The sequence below is a fragment of the Meriones unguiculatus genome (assembly GCF_030254825.1).
Source record: "Meriones unguiculatus strain TT.TT164.6M chromosome X unlocalized genomic scaffold, Bangor_MerUng_6.1 ChrX_unordered_Scaffold_30, whole genome shotgun sequence".
Lineage (NCBI taxonomy): Eukaryota > Metazoa > Chordata > Mammalia > Rodentia > Muridae > Meriones > Meriones unguiculatus.
The window spans coordinates 14,593,073-14,612,107 of NW_026843706.1; the positions used below are offsets into that span (position 1 = coordinate 14,593,073).

The 19,035-nt window shown below is 37.8% G+C and overlaps 1 protein-coding gene across 5 annotated transcripts in view; it reads right to left on the minus strand.

Moving 5' to 3' along the window:
• Mtmr1 (myotubularin related protein 1) overlaps positions 1-19,035 on the minus strand; it is a 69,150-nt gene that overhangs the window by 37,326 nt on the left and 12,789 nt on the right. For 3 of the 5 annotated variants that reach the window (XM_060376685.1, XM_060376684.1, XM_060376683.1), the window contains 6 exons: positions 18,524-18,574; positions 14,340-14,415; positions 5,515-5,609; positions 5,090-5,197; positions 1,019-1,120; positions 281-364 (listed from right to left, as the gene is read on the minus strand). In XM_060376685.1, coding sequence (XP_060232668.1) covers positions 281-364; positions 1,019-1,120; positions 5,090-5,197; positions 5,515-5,609; positions 14,340-14,415; positions 18,524-18,574 — 516 coding nt within the window. The remainder of the gene's footprint in view (positions 1-280; positions 365-1,018; positions 1,121-5,089; positions 5,198-5,514; positions 5,610-14,339; positions 14,416-18,523; positions 18,575-19,035) is intronic. The other 2 variants (XM_060376687.1, XM_060376686.1) reach the window with 1 other exon arrangement.

Consider the following 19,035-nt stretch of genomic DNA (forward strand, 5'->3'; position numbering starts at 1 on the left):
GGAGGGAAGGAAGGAAGGAAGGAAAAAAAAGGTGGCTTCTCAAAAATCTGAGTTTCGAGCCTTTGTGCACACATCCTCTGGAAAAGGATGACTAAGCAATGATGGAATCAAAGGTATGGTATAAGAGAAGAGGGCACACAGGAAATTGAGACCCAACAAGCTAGAAAAACTAGGCCTACTGACAATTTGTTGGCCAGCTTCTTCTCCACTACTACATACCTAACCTTTTAGTACAGACATTTAAGCTATCATATTCATTATGACAAGTGACATACTCTACCTGTCTCTTATATTCAGATATTGGATCATAAACTTTCCAGCCATTAACTGGAAACTTTTCTTTATAGTTGAATGCAAATAGCACCTGTACACAGAATCCACAAAATACATGTCAGTATTTATTATCATTTAACAAATAGCAAAGCTTTGTTCATTCCGTTGTTAGCTGAATGTGTTATAACTCTTATTTTAATCTGCAAATTTTAAAGTAACAATTAGAAGTCCTGCTGCCTTCTTTTGTTTCTCTCCTCTCTTTCCTTCCTTCCTTCCCTCCCTCCCTCCCTCCCTTTCTTTCTGACAGGGGTTTTCTGTGTAATAGCCCTGGCTACTTTTACCTGATCTCTTTGTAGATCAGGCTGGTCTTGAACTCACAGAGATCTGCCAGCATCTGCTTCCCAAGTGCTAGGATTAAAAGCATATACTACCACTCCCTGACTAGAAGCTTTTCTTAATCATTATACAGAAAAAATAGAATCCAAGTATTTTTTAATGAAATTTTTATTTTTTATATTAATTACAGCTTATTCACTTTGTATCGCAGCTGTATACCCCTCCCTAATCCCCTCCCAATCCCACCCTTCCTCCCTCATCTCTTTCTATGCCCCTCTTTAAGTCCACAGATATTTTATTTAGTAGCAACACAGAAAAGAGATAGAATCAAATTCAAAGGAATGTATAAATACGAGATTATTGGATACTTATAGATATATGCAGGAAAGGTTTACTTTGTTGTACTTACCTGCCCATTGGAAAGAGGAAAAGCATGCTTATTGAGGTTTTCAAATATGCCAAGTTTTCGCTGTTCTTCCTGCTTATATGCCAGTCTTAGGTTCCTCATATCCTAATAAACAATGAGCAAAACTCATTCAACATGGATTGAGCACCTATTAGCCAGATACCCTGACATACATCAAAGATTTTTATATAACTCTCATTTTGTACTTTACAGTTCTCTAACTAACAGAAGACAAATTAACAAAAATACTTCCAGTGAGATTTGAAAAATTAAGAAAACTGGAATAAAGGGGATGTTTGGGGATGTGTGTGGTTCAACAAACTATTAAGAAAAAAGTTTGTCGAACAACTCCACATTTGGCTAAGGCCAAGGATCTGGCTTGCTTCCATGTATGTGGACCTATCTGCATTGCCCCCGTGGCACGCCTGGGTTGGCTACCCAGAGGCTATTTAAGCTGTGGGCTGGCGTTCCCCGGGGTCCGAGGATTGTTCAATGTTCCTGAATAAACTGCATTGAAAAAAAAAAAAAAGTTTGTACGCAAAAGAGGTGCAATCACATTCTGTGCACTCACCAGCCAACAATATGCATAGAATTTATTGTTCACGTTAAGCTGCTGAAAAAGCCTACTACAGAACTCACTTCATCCATGAAAAATTAGTATTGCAGATACTTTCTCTTATGTAGTCACAGAAAGTAATCTGTACCATGAAGAGATTGCAGCTCTTGGCAATGTCCTCTTACCAAATGTTGTTTCTTAAGTCCACATTGTTTATCTATCTATCTATCTATCTATCTATCTATCTATCTATCTATCTATCTATCTATCTATCGTCACTTTGTATCACCAAATGTTGTTTCTTAAGTTCGCTCTATCTATCTATCTATCTATCTATCTATCTATCTATCTATCTATCTATCTATTTCAATTTATTCACTTTGTTTCCCTGCTACATCCCCCTCCCTCTTCTCCCCCCAGGACTTCCTACCCTCCCTCTTCTCCCCTTATGCCCTTTCCCTAGTCTCCTGATAGGGGAGGACCTCCTCCACTTCTCTCTGACCCTGCCTATCAGGTCTCATCATCTTCCTGGCTGCATCATCTTCCTCTGTGGCCTGGCAAGGCTGAACCCCTCTGGGGTAGGTGATCAAAGAGTGGCCACTGAGTTCATGTCAGAGACAACCCCTGTATGCCTTACTAGGGAACCTGCTGAGAAGCCTATGGGCTTCTTTTGAACAGGGGGTCTAGGCCCTGTCCATACAAGGTCCTTGGTTGGAGTATTGGTCTCTGCTGGACTCCCTGGGCCCAGGTATTTTTTTGGTTCTGTTGCTCTCCTTGTGGAGTTCCTGTCCCCTCCAGGTCTTTTTATCTCCCCCTTCTTCCATAAGGTTTCCAGTACTCTGCCTAAAGTTTGGCTTTGAGTCTTAGTAACTCCTTTGATAAAATGCCCTCCTTTGTCCCAATGCAAGCTGATGGCCAAATGTTCAAGTACAAGTTAGCAGGAGCTGGTGCATCAAACCTAGCTCTTAATAGTGTGATTTCCTACTGTAACAGCGTTTTAAGCATTCCTTCCCAATAAAATTCTGTTCCTCTCATCTAACCTATATATACATACATATATGTAATATATATCATTCTTCTTTAACATCAAATGAAATTTGAAAATAAATATAATCACAAAGAAATAGCAGCTTGGGGAGTAAACTTATTGTAATACTTATAATATCAAAAGAGTGGCAATAACCCAAATGCCCATCAGTAGGGGCTGTAGCTGAATAATATACAGGGCAGCTAAGACTGTTAAAGAAACTGCAGTTCTTATATGCACTGGTCCAAAAAGAATTATAAGATACATAGTCCCAAGGAAATAAAGGTGCAGAGCCATATATACACACTATCATTGCCTTCCTTCCTGCGCCCTTTTTTGAGACAAGGTCTCACTATACCACATTGGCTGCCCTGGAGCTTGCTATGTAGACCAGGCCAGCCATGAATTCACAGAGATTTGTCTGCCTCTGTCTCCCAAGTTCTTTTAGTAAAGGTGTGTGCCATATCATGGCTCATTGTTTCTTTCAAAGAAATGTTTCCATGTACAAGATATCTGTGCAGTGTTACATTAGGTATTGGTAACTGTCTACAGGGAATGAAGAGTGGGAGAGAAAGACTTGACATTTTATTATATACAGCTTTTGCATTTTGGAATTATGAATCATCTTGTAAAAAATAAAACCCAGGTTAGAAAGATGACTCAGTGGTTAAGAGTACTGGCTGTTCTTCCAGAGGTATCCAAATTCAATTCCCAGCGCCCACATGGCAGATCACATTTGTAGAGGAGCTGATTTGATGCCCTCTTTTGGCCTCCACAGACACCAGGCAAAACACCTACACATATAAAAATAATAATAAAATAAGCAAGGTTTGCTAGAACATGCCTTTAATTCAAGCAATCAGAAAGCTGAGGCAGGCAGATATCTGTGAGTTTAAGGCCAGCCTCTGTCTACATAGTGAGTTTCAGGCCTTCCAAGGCTACCCAGTGAAAACTGATGATGTGAAAACAAATAAACAAAAATCTAACAACAACGAAAATCAATAAAAAATAAACCCCCACACCTTGTGATGTTCTCAAGCATGAGTTGGGAGCCTGGTCTTTGTAATTCCAGGCTACAAAGTATTTAAATTAGCTGTCAGCAAATATCCATGCCAGCCACAAAATACCTTAAAAATAACATAAAATACATAAAAGTGGCACGGTAGCATTGTTTCCTGACATTCCTGTTTTTTGAAGCCACACTGGCCTTGCAAGCATCCTGGTAACTCACTTGCTGTTTAGAATGATCAGAGGGGAGGAAAAGCATTCTAAACTGTGGAAGAGGTTGTACAATGAGTGTGGCATGTAGCTTAGTGTTAGAATATGTGCTTAGAATGTGAGAAGCTCTAGGCTCTACTACTGGAGCCCGCTGGCAGAGTCGAACAGTACTTAGGAAAGGAGTAGGAATTGGGAGGGATGTATTGACTTAAGTGTTTGTGAGAAAATAGGCATGTAACAAACATGAGCATTATGGGACAGACAGCAGAAAATGGGAGGCAAGAATGAGGGGAGGGAAACTACAGACAAGAGTACTTCCTATAGCCTGAGAGTAAGAAGCTCCCAAAGAGTTATCAGAAGGGGTTGGAGACAATGCTAGATCAATTGTCTAGCATTCATAAATCCCTAGCTTCTATTGTCTCCTCACTGGGGTAGGGGGAGTTACAAGGGGAATGACAGCATTCAAAAACCAAAGACATATTCAATTCACTGTAGACTCTACATGGTTGTTGATTTCCTTCCTAAGCAGCTGTTTGCCATTGTTCCACAGGTGGAACATTTTCTAGGAATGGGAAACAAATGCTGTGCATGGCCAACAGTGAGTCTAGATTGTGTGCTTGAGCCAACCAGGAATGGAGATGTCCACATATTCCAGCAAAACAAAAAGATTATGTAGTAATCCAAATTCCAAGTTTGGAAGAGATCTTGACAAATGTGCAGGCAGGATATATTAGGTTAGTTTTTAGTATACTGTCTTATAAGATTTAAAGTCACTAGGTTTGGTGACCATCATTGAAGTTATACCACATACTGCTATCTAATTTCTTGAAGGAAGTGAAAAGGGGAAAAAATGAGCCTAATTCAAGGTAGAAATTTCCAACATAGCCAAGAAGCTTGAATCACAAGATTTCTAGAACAGGCTGTTCCTTTGGAGAAGGCTTTGACCATCTACTATGTTAAAAGGTACTTCTAAAACAGCAAACTGTGAGAAAGAGTATTGAATTCTACTTTCCATTTGGTTTCTTGGAAATGTGACAAATAATGCCAGTACTTAGATTGCAGTCATGTTAACTAGAATCATTTCAGCATTCAAAATGGACTGTTTTTATGAGTTGCACAGTGATTTGTATTCACTAATATAAGATTTGAAGGAGTCATTGCCCTAAAAATAGTACAAATTGTTCCTATGATCCAAAGACCATAAGTGTCATGAGTCCACAAAGAGCTCAGAGTAGACTGCCTCATGGCAGTGCTCACTGTGTCTGCAGCCTACCTTGCACACGATCTCTATACCACATGAATTGTCCGCATGGCTCTGTGCGCCAATCTTCTCAACTCTGCTGATCACTCCAAGGGGAACATCAAGGATGAAATGTGGGTCCTGGGTTTGAAAATTAAACACCTATCAAAGTCAGTCAATGGAGTTTTCATGCTTTAAATTGCTTCAGACCTCTAACATATGTTTATTTACTAAGAAGCTGGCATCCAAGAGATAGTGTAACTCAGAAGGTCTACACCCAGACCACAGTGACACTTCTCCTCCAAGTCTAAGTACAACTTTAACAATTTTTTTAAGAACCAAATTCTCTTCAAATTCACTGTCTTGTAGTGTCCTAATAATGGGAATTCGTGAGGCTCTTTACTTTCTTTTACTATTCATAAGATTTTGAAAACAAAGCATACTTTAAAAAAACTTACCCTTTCTACATTTTTGAAGTACATTTTAAAGTCCGTCACTGTAAGGGTTCCACTCACTGCTCCCATAAATGGACAAATATACATGACATCTTTCACTAAAAGAAGAAAACCAACGTAGCAATGATTTATAGACTTGTACTTCAGTAACTTCCAGTATGAGTTTCCAAATACATATGCGTGATCCAGTCTTCTAGGGATTTAAAAACTTAAACAATTATATCAGTTATTATTTTACATAACAACAAATGAATAGTCTTCTGATATAGTTCCAACACTCTGATTTGCTATTTAATGATGTTTTAAGCTAAAATGTCTTATAGTATGTTTATTTTTTCCTTTTGTAGTTTCCAGGTAGTTAATATTTTCTCCTGGCTGAAAAGTTGATAATGCTCAAATTATTAATTATACTCAGAAGACACTGGACTATCTTCCTATAAAATGGTACAGCATAAAACTAATAAAAGTCAAACTGAGTAGAAACTGAGTAGGAACTGCTTTGCAGTTGAAGAAAACTTGTATACCTTCAATGAAGTAGAAAAAAAGACTTCTTTCATAGGCTGAGAATATAGCTCAGGGCCTGAGACTCCAGGCTTGTTAGATGCTAGGAGAAGAGCTTGTTTAAAATTCCTTACAGACACAGCAGTGCATGCCTTTAATCTTAACCAGCACTTGGGAGGCAGAGTCAGGAGGATTTGTGAGTTCAAGCCAACCTGGTCTACATAGTGAGTTCCAGAACAGCCATATTGAGACTCTGTCTCAAAACAAAAATTCCTGGGTCCAAAGCGGCTGACCCTGAGTGCAGTGCTTAGAAGAGCATGTCTGATTGCATGCGGGTTGATACCCCAGGTCCCGCCTCTGAGAAAAAGGTATCGGACGGGTCTGATGCTCTTTGGGTGGATGACACCGAAATGAACATCGGTACAAAGTCCCAATTTATTTCTAATATCAGAGATCAGACCTCTACTCTTGCCTGATGCGTCTAAAACAAAAAGGGGGAACTGTAGAGAGCTGCGGAATGCTATGCCTTAAAGATGGAGCTGGTTTCCGCCTTCCACCTTCCCGATGGTGAGTGCTCTCTGTCACGAACAATTCCACATTTGGCTAAGGCTGAAGATCTGGCTTGCTTCCATGTATGTGGACCTATCTGCATTGCCCACGTGGCACGCCTGGGTTGGCTACCCAGAGGCTATTTAAGCTGTGGGCTGGCTTTCCCCAGGGTCAGATGATTGTTCAAGGTTCCTGAATAAACTGCATTGAAAAAAAATGTTTTAAAACTTTGTATATACATATTCATATGTACATGTGAAAAGATCTAAATAAAAAGAGACCATGAATCTGAAGGGGAGTAGAGGAGGCTATATGGGAATGTGTGGAGGGAAAAAAGGAAAGAGGACTTTTGTAATTATATCTCAAAAATAATAAAAGCAAACATGAAAAATAAAAAAAAATTCCTTATCAAAGTTAACTTTCTGTTTGTTATCAGTCAAGTGTTCACAGCATATTTAATTCCTATGAATGTTAAAAGACACATAGCTATCAAAAATTGTGCACCTTTACAGCATCCTCTACAATGTTGGAGTTACCAGAACATTCATGATAGTAGAATGATTCAGCCAACTGTCAAAGCACTGTTTTTTTTTCTATAATTTTATGTATTGACTGTCTTCTGTTGCTGGAATTCTGGGTATAATAGAATTAGACACAGTCCCTCTCATAAGCAGCTGAGAATATGGAAGATTTGAAACATAAAAATAACCAATCTATTTTAGTTTGATAAATGCTTCTATAATGATATGAATACACAGGGATGGACTTAAAACTCACTTTCACTCAAGTCAGGGAAGCAGATGGGGAAGGGGAGGAAGAGAGGGAAGAGAGAGTGGTGAACTGATTGTTACTTTGGCTTCATCAGAGTGCAGTGAGAGTAGAGGGTCTCAAAACGGCCAGACAAGTTGCAGGGAATGTACCAATAAATGTATTTATACAATGTCAAGGCATCATTAGTATGCTATCATTAAAAGCTAAAAATAAAATCAATACTCTGTGGGTTTATAGCATACATGGATGATAACAATAACAAAGGCTGGAGAGGACACATGAGAGTATACACTTGTACAGTTCTTACCCTACACATAGAGAAGTATAAAGCTGTACAGAGTATGGTAATGATAGCACACACAGTAAATCTCAGTACTGTGAAGGCAGCCATGGTGGATCTCTGTGAGTTCAAGGCTAGTCTAGTCAAAATAGAAAGTTCTAGGCCAGCCAGGACTACATAGTGAAATCCTGTCTCAAAAAAAAAAATGTGTAAGGGATTTGAAAATATAACATAGAAATCATGTAAAGCAAAGAATAAAATAAAAAAAAATGAAGCAAGTAAATAGACAGAGGATATAAAATGCTATCTGAGAAAGTACTCATTTAATTAACGAGGATAGATCTCAGTGGCAGGATGCTTGCCTGACAAGCATTTAGGCTCTCAGTTCAGTCCTCAGCACTGTAACAAAGAAAGAAAGAAAGAAAGAAAGAAAGAAAGAAAGAAAGAAAGAAAGAAAGAAAGAAAGAGTACTCAATTAAACTAAAACATGACCAAAAAGACAAAGAAGACAGCAAGAACTAAATGAGACAAAAAGAAAACAATAAGATGATCAATTTAAAATTAATTATATTAATATAACATGTTAATGAACACAACATCCCAAATACAAGGTACAGATTATAAGATTGTGGACAAAAACAAGATCAAAACTATATGTGGCTCAAAAGAAACCCACACTACATAGAAAAATGAATGAATGAAAATATGCCACATACACACAATGGTACTGTATTTAACATAAAAAAAGATAAATTCATCATATTTACAGAAAAATGAATGCAACTGGTGTTAAGTAAAATAATGTAGACTCAGAAACACACAAATATTGCATACTTTCTATGATATGCAGATACTAGATTTTATTGTGTCTATACTTGTGCATCTACGGATATAGACTATGAAATTAGATGAGAAATTAAAAGGAAAATAAAATATCAATAAGAACAAAGCATGAGAATAAACTTAGAAATCAACAACAGGAAAGCATTTGAGAAATTCATAAACACGCAGAAATTAAAAAACACATTGATTTTGTTGTTGTTGGTGGTGTTTTTTGTTTGTTTGTTTTGTATTTTCTAGCATGAGCTGACCTCAAATTATATAGTTGTAGATGAACTTGGACTCCTGGTCCTTCTGCCTCTATTCCTGAATGCTGATATGAACAACATACTCTTAAGTAATCTGAGGGTCAAAGAAGAAATCAACAGCATTAAATGTCATGAAAATGAAAACACTAAATCATAATTCATGAGGTGGTGGAAACCAGTGACTAGAGGAAAATCCAAACATCCAAACTAGAGGAGAGCAAAGATCTCAAATCAATGACCACATTTGCCCACTTAAACAAAGACTGGAAGAAAAGATAATGGAACACAAAGTGAGCAAATGATAAGGAGCAATAAAGATACTAGTATAAACAAATGAAATAGAAAACAAATACAACAATGAAACTAAAAACTAATTCTTTGAGAATAAGCAATACAACTGACAAACCTTCCAGCAAGATTATCAGAAAGAAAGGAGAGAGAAAGCATGTACATTACAAATGCAGGACATGTGAAAGGCCATGTCACCAACTGTACAGACACTAAGAGGGTCTGATAAGTAACATGCTGATAAGGAATTTCACAGCTCCAATTAAATGAATGAATTCTGGAAAGATGTGAACTACCTAAGCTTGCATGGTAAAAAAAAAAAAAAAAAGTTAAGATAAATTATCTATCAGCTACTGAAGACAATACATCAAATCATTAAGACATTTCCACAAAGAAAAGTCTCAGTCCAGGTGGTTTCATGGGTAAACTACAAATTGCAAACAGTAAAGAAATTCTTTCCAGATCCTCGGCCTTAGCCAAATGTGGAGTTGTTCGTGACAGAGAGCACTCACCATCGGGAAGGTGGAAGGCGGAAACCAGCTCCATCTTTAAGGCATAGCATTCCGCAGCTCTCTACAGTTCCCCCTTTTTGTTTTAGACGCATCAGGCAAGAGTAGAGGTCTGATCTCTGATATTAGAAATAAATTGGGACTTTGTACAGATGTTCATTTAGGTGTCATCCGCCCAAAGAGCATCAGACCCGTCCGATACCTTTTTCTCAGAGGCGGGACCTGGGGCATCAACCCGCATGCAATCAGACATGCTCTTCTCTGGGTCCAAAGCGGCTGACCCTGAGTGCAGTGCTTAGCCTCGCATCCTGAGCGTATCATTTTAGCTTTTTATGGTATGATCTGGCTTGCTTCCATGTATGTGGACCTATCTGCATTGCCCCCGTGGCACGCCTGGGTTGGCTACCCAGAGGCTATTTAAGCTGTGGGCTGGCTTTCCCCGGGGTCTGAGGATTGTTCGTTCAATGTTCCTGAATAAACTGCATTGAAAAAAAAAAAAAAAACAAATAGTTACTTATAAAAAAAAAAAAAAGAAAGAAATTCTTTCCAAAACAAAAGCTGAGAGAGAATAATTTCCAATTCATTATGAAGTTAGTATTACTGATACCAAAAACTGAAAAGCCATTACAAGAAAAGAAAACTACAGGCTACTGTCTATCATAAATACATATGCAACACTCCTAAATGCAATTCTAATATATCAAACCTAACAATCCATAAAAAGATAGTACATGAAAAGAAATACTTCGTACTGGAACTGTGTTCACTAAACATTCAAAATTAATTGATGCAATCTGCCATATTATAGGTTAAAGAAAAATAACATTGATACAAAAAATGCATTTCACAAAATTCAAATCCTGACTACAATTCTTAAAAAAGTGAGAGCAGAAAGTTCTCTGATATTCTGATAAAGGGCAGCAACTACCTACAGCCAACATCATATCTAAATTTTTAGATATCTAAATATCTAAATTTTAGAAAATCTGAACACTTTCCCCACATTAGGAATAAGAATGTCTACTCTTACCATTTCTCTAACTTCATACTGAAGGTTTATACAGAGAAAAGCATAAGTTTTGATACCCTGCTGAATGGAGTCTTTCAGAGGCTCTCTGTTATAGGCTTCTGTCCTGTTCCCTGTTTTCTCCCTCTTCCGATGTCTGTCTCATTTGCCTTTTTGAATGAAGATTGATCATCTTACCCAGGGTTCTCCATCTTGATTAGCTTCCTTAGGTGTACAGATTTTAGTATGATTATCCTATATTATATGTCTAATATCCACTTATAAGTGAGTATATACCATGTGTGTCTTTCTGCTTCTGGGATAGCTCGCTCAGGATGATCTTTTCTAGATCCCGCCATTTGCCTGCACATTTAATGATTTCTTTGTTTTTAATTGATGAGTAGTATTCCATTCTGTAAATGTACCACAATTTCTGTATTTTTTTCTCAACTGGGGAACATCTGGGTTGTTTTCAGCTTCTGGCTATTATAAATAAAGCTGCACAAGGACCAAATATATCTGGGCACAGGGGTCTTTTCTGAGTCTGACACTCCACCAAGGACCATATATGGATATAACCTAGAACCTCTGCTCAGATGTAGCCCGTGGTAGCTCAGTAACCAATTGGTTTCCCATAGTAAGGGGAACAGGGACTATTTCTGACATGAACTCAATGGCAGGCTCTTTGACCTCCCCACCCTCCAAGGGAGGAGCAGTTCTGCTAGGCCACAGAGGAGGACTTTGCAGCCAGTCCTGAAGATATCTGATAAAACAGGGTCAGATGAAAGGGGAGGAGGTTCTCCCCAATAAATGGACTTGGAAAGTGGCAGGGAGGAGATGAGGGAGGGAAGGTGGGATTGGGAGGGAATGAGGGAGTGGGATACAGATGGGATACAGTGTTAATAAAATGTAACTAATAATAAAAAATTAATTAAAAATAAATAAATTAATTAATTAAAAGAGAAAAAAACAAATAAAGCTGTTACAAATATGCTGAGCAAATGTCCTTGTTGTGTACTTGAGCATCTTTTGGATATATGCCTAGAAGTGGTATAGCTGGGTCTTGAGGAAGCACTATTCCTAATTGTCTGAGAAAGCACCAGGTTGATTTCCAAAGTGGTTGTACAAGTTTACATTCCCACCAGCAATGGAGGAGGGTTCCCATTTCTCCACATCCTGCACAGCATGTGTTGTCACTTGAGCTTTTTATCTTAGCCATTCTGATGGGTGTAAGGTGAAATCTCAGGGTCGTTTTGATTTACATTTCCCTGGTGACTAAGGATTTTGAGCATTTCTTTAGGTGTTTCTCTTCCATTTGATGTTCCTTATTGAGAATTCTCTGTGCAGCAGGGTATCAAAACATATGCTGAGATTCATAGCCAAACTTTGGGCAGAGTGCAGGGAACCTTATGAAAGAATGGGGAGACAGAAAGACCTGGAGGGAACAGGAACTCCACAAGGAGAGCAACAGAACCAAAAAATCTAGGCACAGGGTTCTTTTCTGAGACTGATAAATCAAACAAGAACCATGAATGGAGTTAACTTAGAAACCCTGCACAGAAGTAGCCCATTGCAGCTCAGTGTCCAAGAGGGTTCCCCAATAATAGGAACAGTGACTTTCTCTGACATGAACTCATGGGCTGGCTCTTGGATCACCTCCCCCTGAGGGAGAAGCAGCCTTACTAGTCCACAGAGGAAGACAAAGAAGTCAATCCTGATGAGACCTCCTAGACTAGGGTCAGATGGAAAGGGAGGAGGACCTCCCCTATCATTGGACTGGAGAAGGGGATAGAAGAAGAAGGAGGGAGGGTGGGATTGGGAGAGGTTGAGGGAAGGAGGGACAGCTGGGATATAAAGGGAATAAACTGTAATTAATAAAAATTTAAAAAAAGAAAAGCAAGTAAAGGCATCCAGACCAGAAAGAAAGAACCAGAACACTCCTGCACTGCTGGATGTATACTAGTACATCAGTTTCTTATGTTAAATGGCCGGTTCTATTCCTTAGGCCATTTATCTAAGAGAAAGTAAACTTTTAAAAAGGCTTTTGTAAAAATGTTCATAACAATTTTATTTGTAAGACAAAAGCAACAGAAACAACCCATATATCCACCAACATACAAAAGCAACTTTTTATGAAATAGTACTCAGCAATAAAAATGGATGATTGCTAACTGATGTCACAATGTGGTTGAATATCAGAACAATTATTTGATTGAAAGAAGTTCAGCAAAAAATACTATAATTTCACTTCTGGCAAATACTAGAAAATATAAAGTAGTCTAGAGTTTTGGGGCATAGAGGAATGGATAGGAGAAATGAAAGGGGATGATAAAGGAAAACTACTGTTAGGGGTTTTGACAAGTTCATTACCATAAGAGTGACAATGGCTTCCCAAGTATATACTATGTCAAAATTCTGCCTGTTCTAAAATAATACTCAATAGGGAGTATTTTACTTTACAATGGCCTACTTAATACTTTGCTTCCAGGAGCATATTTTATTTAATAGTAAGGGTTAATTTACTTACCCTTTGCAAGTCCCTGGAGGAATTTGAAACATATTTAACAAAGCTTAAGGATGTGCAGATGTCCCTAACATGTAACTGTAAAATATTTCCAATAACTGGGAGAGGAGTGGGGTTATGTTACAGCCTCTATCTCCCAAAGCTCCATTTCCAGAATAAAAAGAGATACAAACAGGAAAGAATGGGCATCAGGACCACAGAGAGATCCCTGAAGCCTTCTTACTAATACAGCTGTGAGCTTTACAGCACTCCTTGTAATACATCTGGGAGTCTGAAGTACAACGTGATAAACCAGTCACCTAGACTAGCTCTAATCTCTTTTAAGTGGACTCTGACCTACTGATAAAAGTAAAGTGATTCATCCCTTTCCATATTGAACACTAACTCTGCAGCTTACTGTCTGCAGAAGTAGTGCATGCCATGTTAAAACAGATTGTTTTGAAGACCTCAAGGAGAAATGCTAGAAAAAAACTCCAAAAAAGGAAGAGTGAGAGAGCCAGAGGATGACAAGGAGAAAAGCAAGATCCACAAGCCAATAGATAGATAGATAGATAGATAGATTCAAAATGACAAATGGATAATGAAGAAAGTTAATAGCAGAGTAACAAACTAGGGTATTCATCAGGAGTTAGTTGGGAGGCTCTGGTGGGACAGCCCAACCATTCATATGTTCTTAATATGACATGACTATATTGAGACTGAACACCCATGTTGGGAGAGAGTCATGAAAAAATAAGAAAATATGCCAGTAAAGCTGACTGTCCAACACAGCTGAGATGAAAAAAGTGGTTCCCAGAAGCCCCTCTAACTATCTCTTGAGATGCATGACAATTTGCCATGGGAGGTATGGTAACCCTCATTCCATTACCTTTACAAGCCAGGATGATAGCACATGCTCTTTTCTTCCATTAAAATTATACTTTCAATAACCAAAGAAGTCAACAAAAATTATTTGCCAAGTTCTCAAAACTGTTACTAAGATATGCTATTGAGGGCTACTGATAAATTTCTTTATGGTGAAACAGTCCATCAAAACAGTGAGCCAGCATTACACTTGGTGTCCATTCAGCTCTTATTTCATGAGGAACAGGCAGGCTCCTTTTCTTTTGGTAAACACTTAACTGGATCTTCTAATTTCTTCCATCTTTTAAGATCAGAATGATGCCAATAAGAATAAAAAGCCCTAGTCCTTCAATCTCTTTCCCCTAATTAAAACTGTCTAGCTGATCTCCAACATACACATCACCTATGCTCAGAAAGTACCACTTCATGTTTTAGATTCCTATAAGCAAATGGTACATATTAAACTTACCAATGGCCTTAATTGATTCTCCTGGAAAAAGTGGAGCTTCTTCCATCTGTGCCAGTTTATTTCCATCTCTCAAAGCCTGGAAAGAAACCAAACAGGAATAAATCTCACTTTCCATCTGTATACTGAGGAAAATGCTGGTATTCTGGGATCTCTTAATAAGGCTACACAAGCTTGCAAAAATATATCCTCTCTCCCCTTAAAAGATAATTTCAAAGCTCAGCACCACAGGACATCATGCTGCATATTCTAGCAAATTGTTACAACATATTTACATTTAACAGTTAGAAAGCACTAATACAGAAATGGATTGACAGGACAGATAGATACTGTAATCACTATAGACAGAGAGGCTATTGTAAGGTGCCATCAAATTTGGAAATAAGGTTTCCGAGTATGAGACTAACAAATAGAAACACTAGAAGTGTAAGTGTGTGTGTGCATGTGTTTATGTGTGTGTGCATACATATAATTGTGTGTGTGTGTGTGTGAGCATATAACAGGGAGCATAAAAATGGGAATATCACTGTTCACTCATTCTAGGCCATAGGATTATACTGGCAGATAAGAACACAAGAACACACACACTAAAAAGTATTGCATAAAATTTCCTCTAGTTTATGTGTGTAAGGTATAGAAGACACACAAAATTCATGTGTAGATTTGAGTCTCATCCAAGACTCCAAAATGTGAAAAATCCCAAAATTTGGAATCCGTGTGCCACCCATTTGAGATAAAGAATACTCAACCTGTATTAAACTGTATATACTGTGGGTCAGGATATATTCATCCACATTCTTGAGGCCAATTCATTTTCATAACTAATTTCACACTTTTAAAGAAAACTGCTAATGTGTTACTAGGTTTGCTGGCTACAATGTTGCTAAAAGAATATTGCCTAGAATGCCTAGGCACTTCATGCCCATATTTTTATGATCAGGCTGACACTGTAACCTGGGAACAGCTTCTTCTAAGTTTCATTGTATGGTGTCAGATAACTCAGAGGAGAGCAGAAAATGGAGTTCTTGAACTACAAAGCTGAGACTGAAGCCTAAATTTGAGGCATATTCCAAGGTACTGCTACCATGTGAGTTGCTACTAAAGAAACCAGTTATTTTCTCAGGTATAAATAAATAAGAATAAGGTGATAAAAAAGGTGGTTCACAGATAAGAATAAGGTAATAAAAACCCCAGCAATTACCAGGCTGTATTTCGTAGAACATTAATTTACCAAAAGATGTAAACAGGCTTAAAAAAAAAAATAAAGCAGGGAAATGGTGTTAGGTAAAACAAATGAGACTTTTTTTTTTTTAAAAAAGCAAGCTAGGCTTTAGTATGTTAATGCACACCAAATCAGCAAGAGGGCGATAGAATACAACACATATCTCATACCTCCTTACTCAGGAATTGCTTTTTAAGAAAGAACTGTTAACACTTGGGAGGGCATTAACATTCATCAGAAAACAGGTGGGCAATGTTGATCAATGGTATGGTATGTATGTCCCTTCTACCAAGAAGGCAGAAGATTACATGGTCCATCCTTTCCTTATCAAAAAGTGTATGGTTAAAAATCATATATACAAACAATACATTCAATTTGAATTTTTAAAACAGATTGGTTATGACATTTTCAACCAAAAATTTATGTAATAATTTTTTTTTAATTTTATAGTACAAGGGATCAAGCCTAGGATACTGTACATGCCAAGCAAGTAATCTATCACTAAGTCACAACCCCATCTTAACATTACATTTAAGACTTTCATATAAACTTGACTTTCTTTTTCCATTTAATGTTCAATTTTACAGTCATTTCATTATACTTGTTTTGGTCACTGTGTATCACTGAGCTCCACCCTCAGCCCCACTTAAAGATTCCTTCAGGAATATACTTTTTATTCAATAAAGCATAAACCAATACATATACTTTTAAGCTATTTGTTTTATAAAGACTAAATACCGACAAGCTTAACAGGAGCCTTAATTTGAAGGTCTGTTTTAACTTACTATCTGAACTAGTGACTAATTTTTATGATTACCAAGTGAGAAAGCTACTTTAATAAATGTCAGAGTTGTAAATTACTTCAAATATTACATTGTTAAAACTTACTTTAATGAGCAAATACTAAAGTATATAGACCGAGATTTCATAACATATTTAAAAATAACCAAGGATAAGTTATTTTGGAACCATTTATCAAAGTAAGCTTCTCTAATCACTAGCATCTGTAGGGGATCTGGGATGAGAAGATGCCTGTTGAGCTTTAGAGCAAGCCACATCAAACATGTTCAAGACTTCCAGGCTGGGCTAGTCAATGAAACCCAGGAAGAATACACAAGGCTCTCAAGATAAAGAGTAAGGAATAACTGGTTCTCTTCTTGTCCCATATTCATAGTCAAATATGACTGGAAAAGCCTGCACATTTCTATGAAGAATGAATGTGTTGGTGAACACAGTGGACAAAACTTTCACTAATGATCATTAAGTATGGGACATGACTTTCAATGACGAAAAAGAATCTATCACAATAACACAAATAAAAGACTCCAATGCTTCAGATTCTTCCCTAAGAAAAAGTAACATATTTAGCTCCAACACGGGAAGCCAGGAGAGAAAAGAAGGTTTTTGTTTTTTGTTTTTTTTTTTTTTGTTTTTTTTTTTTTTGTTTTTTTTTTTTTTTTTTTTTTTTGGTGAGCAGAGTAGATTTCCTTTTATACCTGTGTTAGGAGATGAGACTCACATTTATGCTATATTAAGCTTTTACTGCAACTACAAGGTTGCACGGGACATGATTTGACCCTTGATTTATCCAACCTATGTGCAAAAGAAATAAAAGATGAAGTAAATTTGAGGTCTTGGTGCTTCTGTCATAATGTTGCCCAGCTGAGCAATTCCCTATGAGGTCATCTCAACCTTTGATTCTGAATGTCTAGCTGACTTTGTCCTTGAGGGATCTAACCTACCCAGACGACTCTGACCTTTTCACTGTTTTTGGTAAACATGTCTCTAAACTTCCAGGTCAACAGCTTATGTAACAGCTGCATGTCCAAAGTAGTGATTTTGTAATTGAGTCCTAAAAGATGTTTCTGGGGTCAATGAAGGGAGGTGGTTCTGCACAGGTGATGGAGGACAAAGGCAAGGCTGAGCACCTGGGGTGTGCCAGTCACCCCCAAAGAGCTGCTTTTTACGGGATTCTCCTATTTGGTTTCTACATCAACAGCAGGAAATGCACTGCTGCTTCATGAATCTGGAGAACATCTGAAAGTATGAAGTAAACAGTAAGATTCTAAATTCTGATTAAAAAAAATACACATGCTCATTCCACAAATACAAAATACAAAATGTGGTGTGTTAGGCATATACAATATAAGTTTAAATTTCTATTTCTATATTTTATGTGTATAAGTGTTCTGCCTACATGTGTATATATATGCACCACATGGCCAGAAGAGGGCATTGGATCACCAAGAACCACAGACAGTTGTGAGCTGCCATGTGGGTGCTTGGAATTGGAAGAGCAGACTGCTTTTTGTTTTGATTTTTCAAGATGGGGTTTCTCTGTATAGCCCTGGCTGTCCTGGAACTCAGATACCTGCCTACCTCTGCCTCCAGGGTGCTGAGATTAAAGGTGTGTACAACAGCTCAAGCCCTACCAGGCAACTTTGAGTAAAGAAAAGTTCACACCCTTTTTTTTTTTAAACAAACCTGTGGCATTTGTGTTTACCTCTCTAGGTCCTTGTTAAAAAGCATTTCATACTCTTACAGTGGTGGAGGTCATGTAAACCTGTCTTGGGAAACCAAGTAGTGTGGATGAACCAATTTCTAGTTGACAAAATGTTGGATAAACCATTTGCAAATAATGTCATAATGGAATCTGCATAACAGACAGGGAAGAACTACTTTTTGTTTTGTTTTTATTATCATTTGTTACAATTTATTAACTTTGTTATCCCGGCTGTGGCCCCTTCCCTAGTCTCCTCCCAATCCCACTCACCCTTCCCCTTCTCCACCTACACCTCACCCCTAGTCCACTGATAAGGGAGGACCTCCTCCCCTTCTTGGGAAGAACTATTGCGGTGATAAAAGCAACTGGAAAGTTTTGCTTATTGCCTAGATTTCTAGTATGAAATGGCTTCTAGATACACAGTCTGTAGCTACAAAGAGATGAACATGTAGAACTTGCCACCTGATCAGCTTCAGCTTCAAAAGGGTAGCCATTGTGTTCTTCCTTTATCTCCTGCACAGCACCAGGTGCATGGACAAGAAAGGGCAGAAAAGAGAAAGAGAAACACGTGCAAACAGACAGGTGAAAGGACAGAATTTCTTTTTTAAGAGACAGTAAGCATGTAAAAGTTGACAAACCTTTTATGGCTTTGCAAATCACCACACTTGCCCCCTTTGAGTTAAGGAAATAACATGTGGACTATCTAAGAAATTGTTAGCCTACAATGTAGTGTCTATTTTCTGTGTTTGTGTTGGGATAGAAAAATGAAAAGCAAACAAACTTCATTTCAAACAATGCACTGTGTTTATAAAAGTAAGCAACACCATAGCAAATAGCAAAGAATATAATGGGCACATCATGTGCTCATAGAAAATAAGGCACACCACAGAAACCACATAGAGGGCAAAGTCAAGCAAAAATACAAATGCAGTTCATATATGAGCACTTTAAATAGAGAGTAAATATTTGCATAT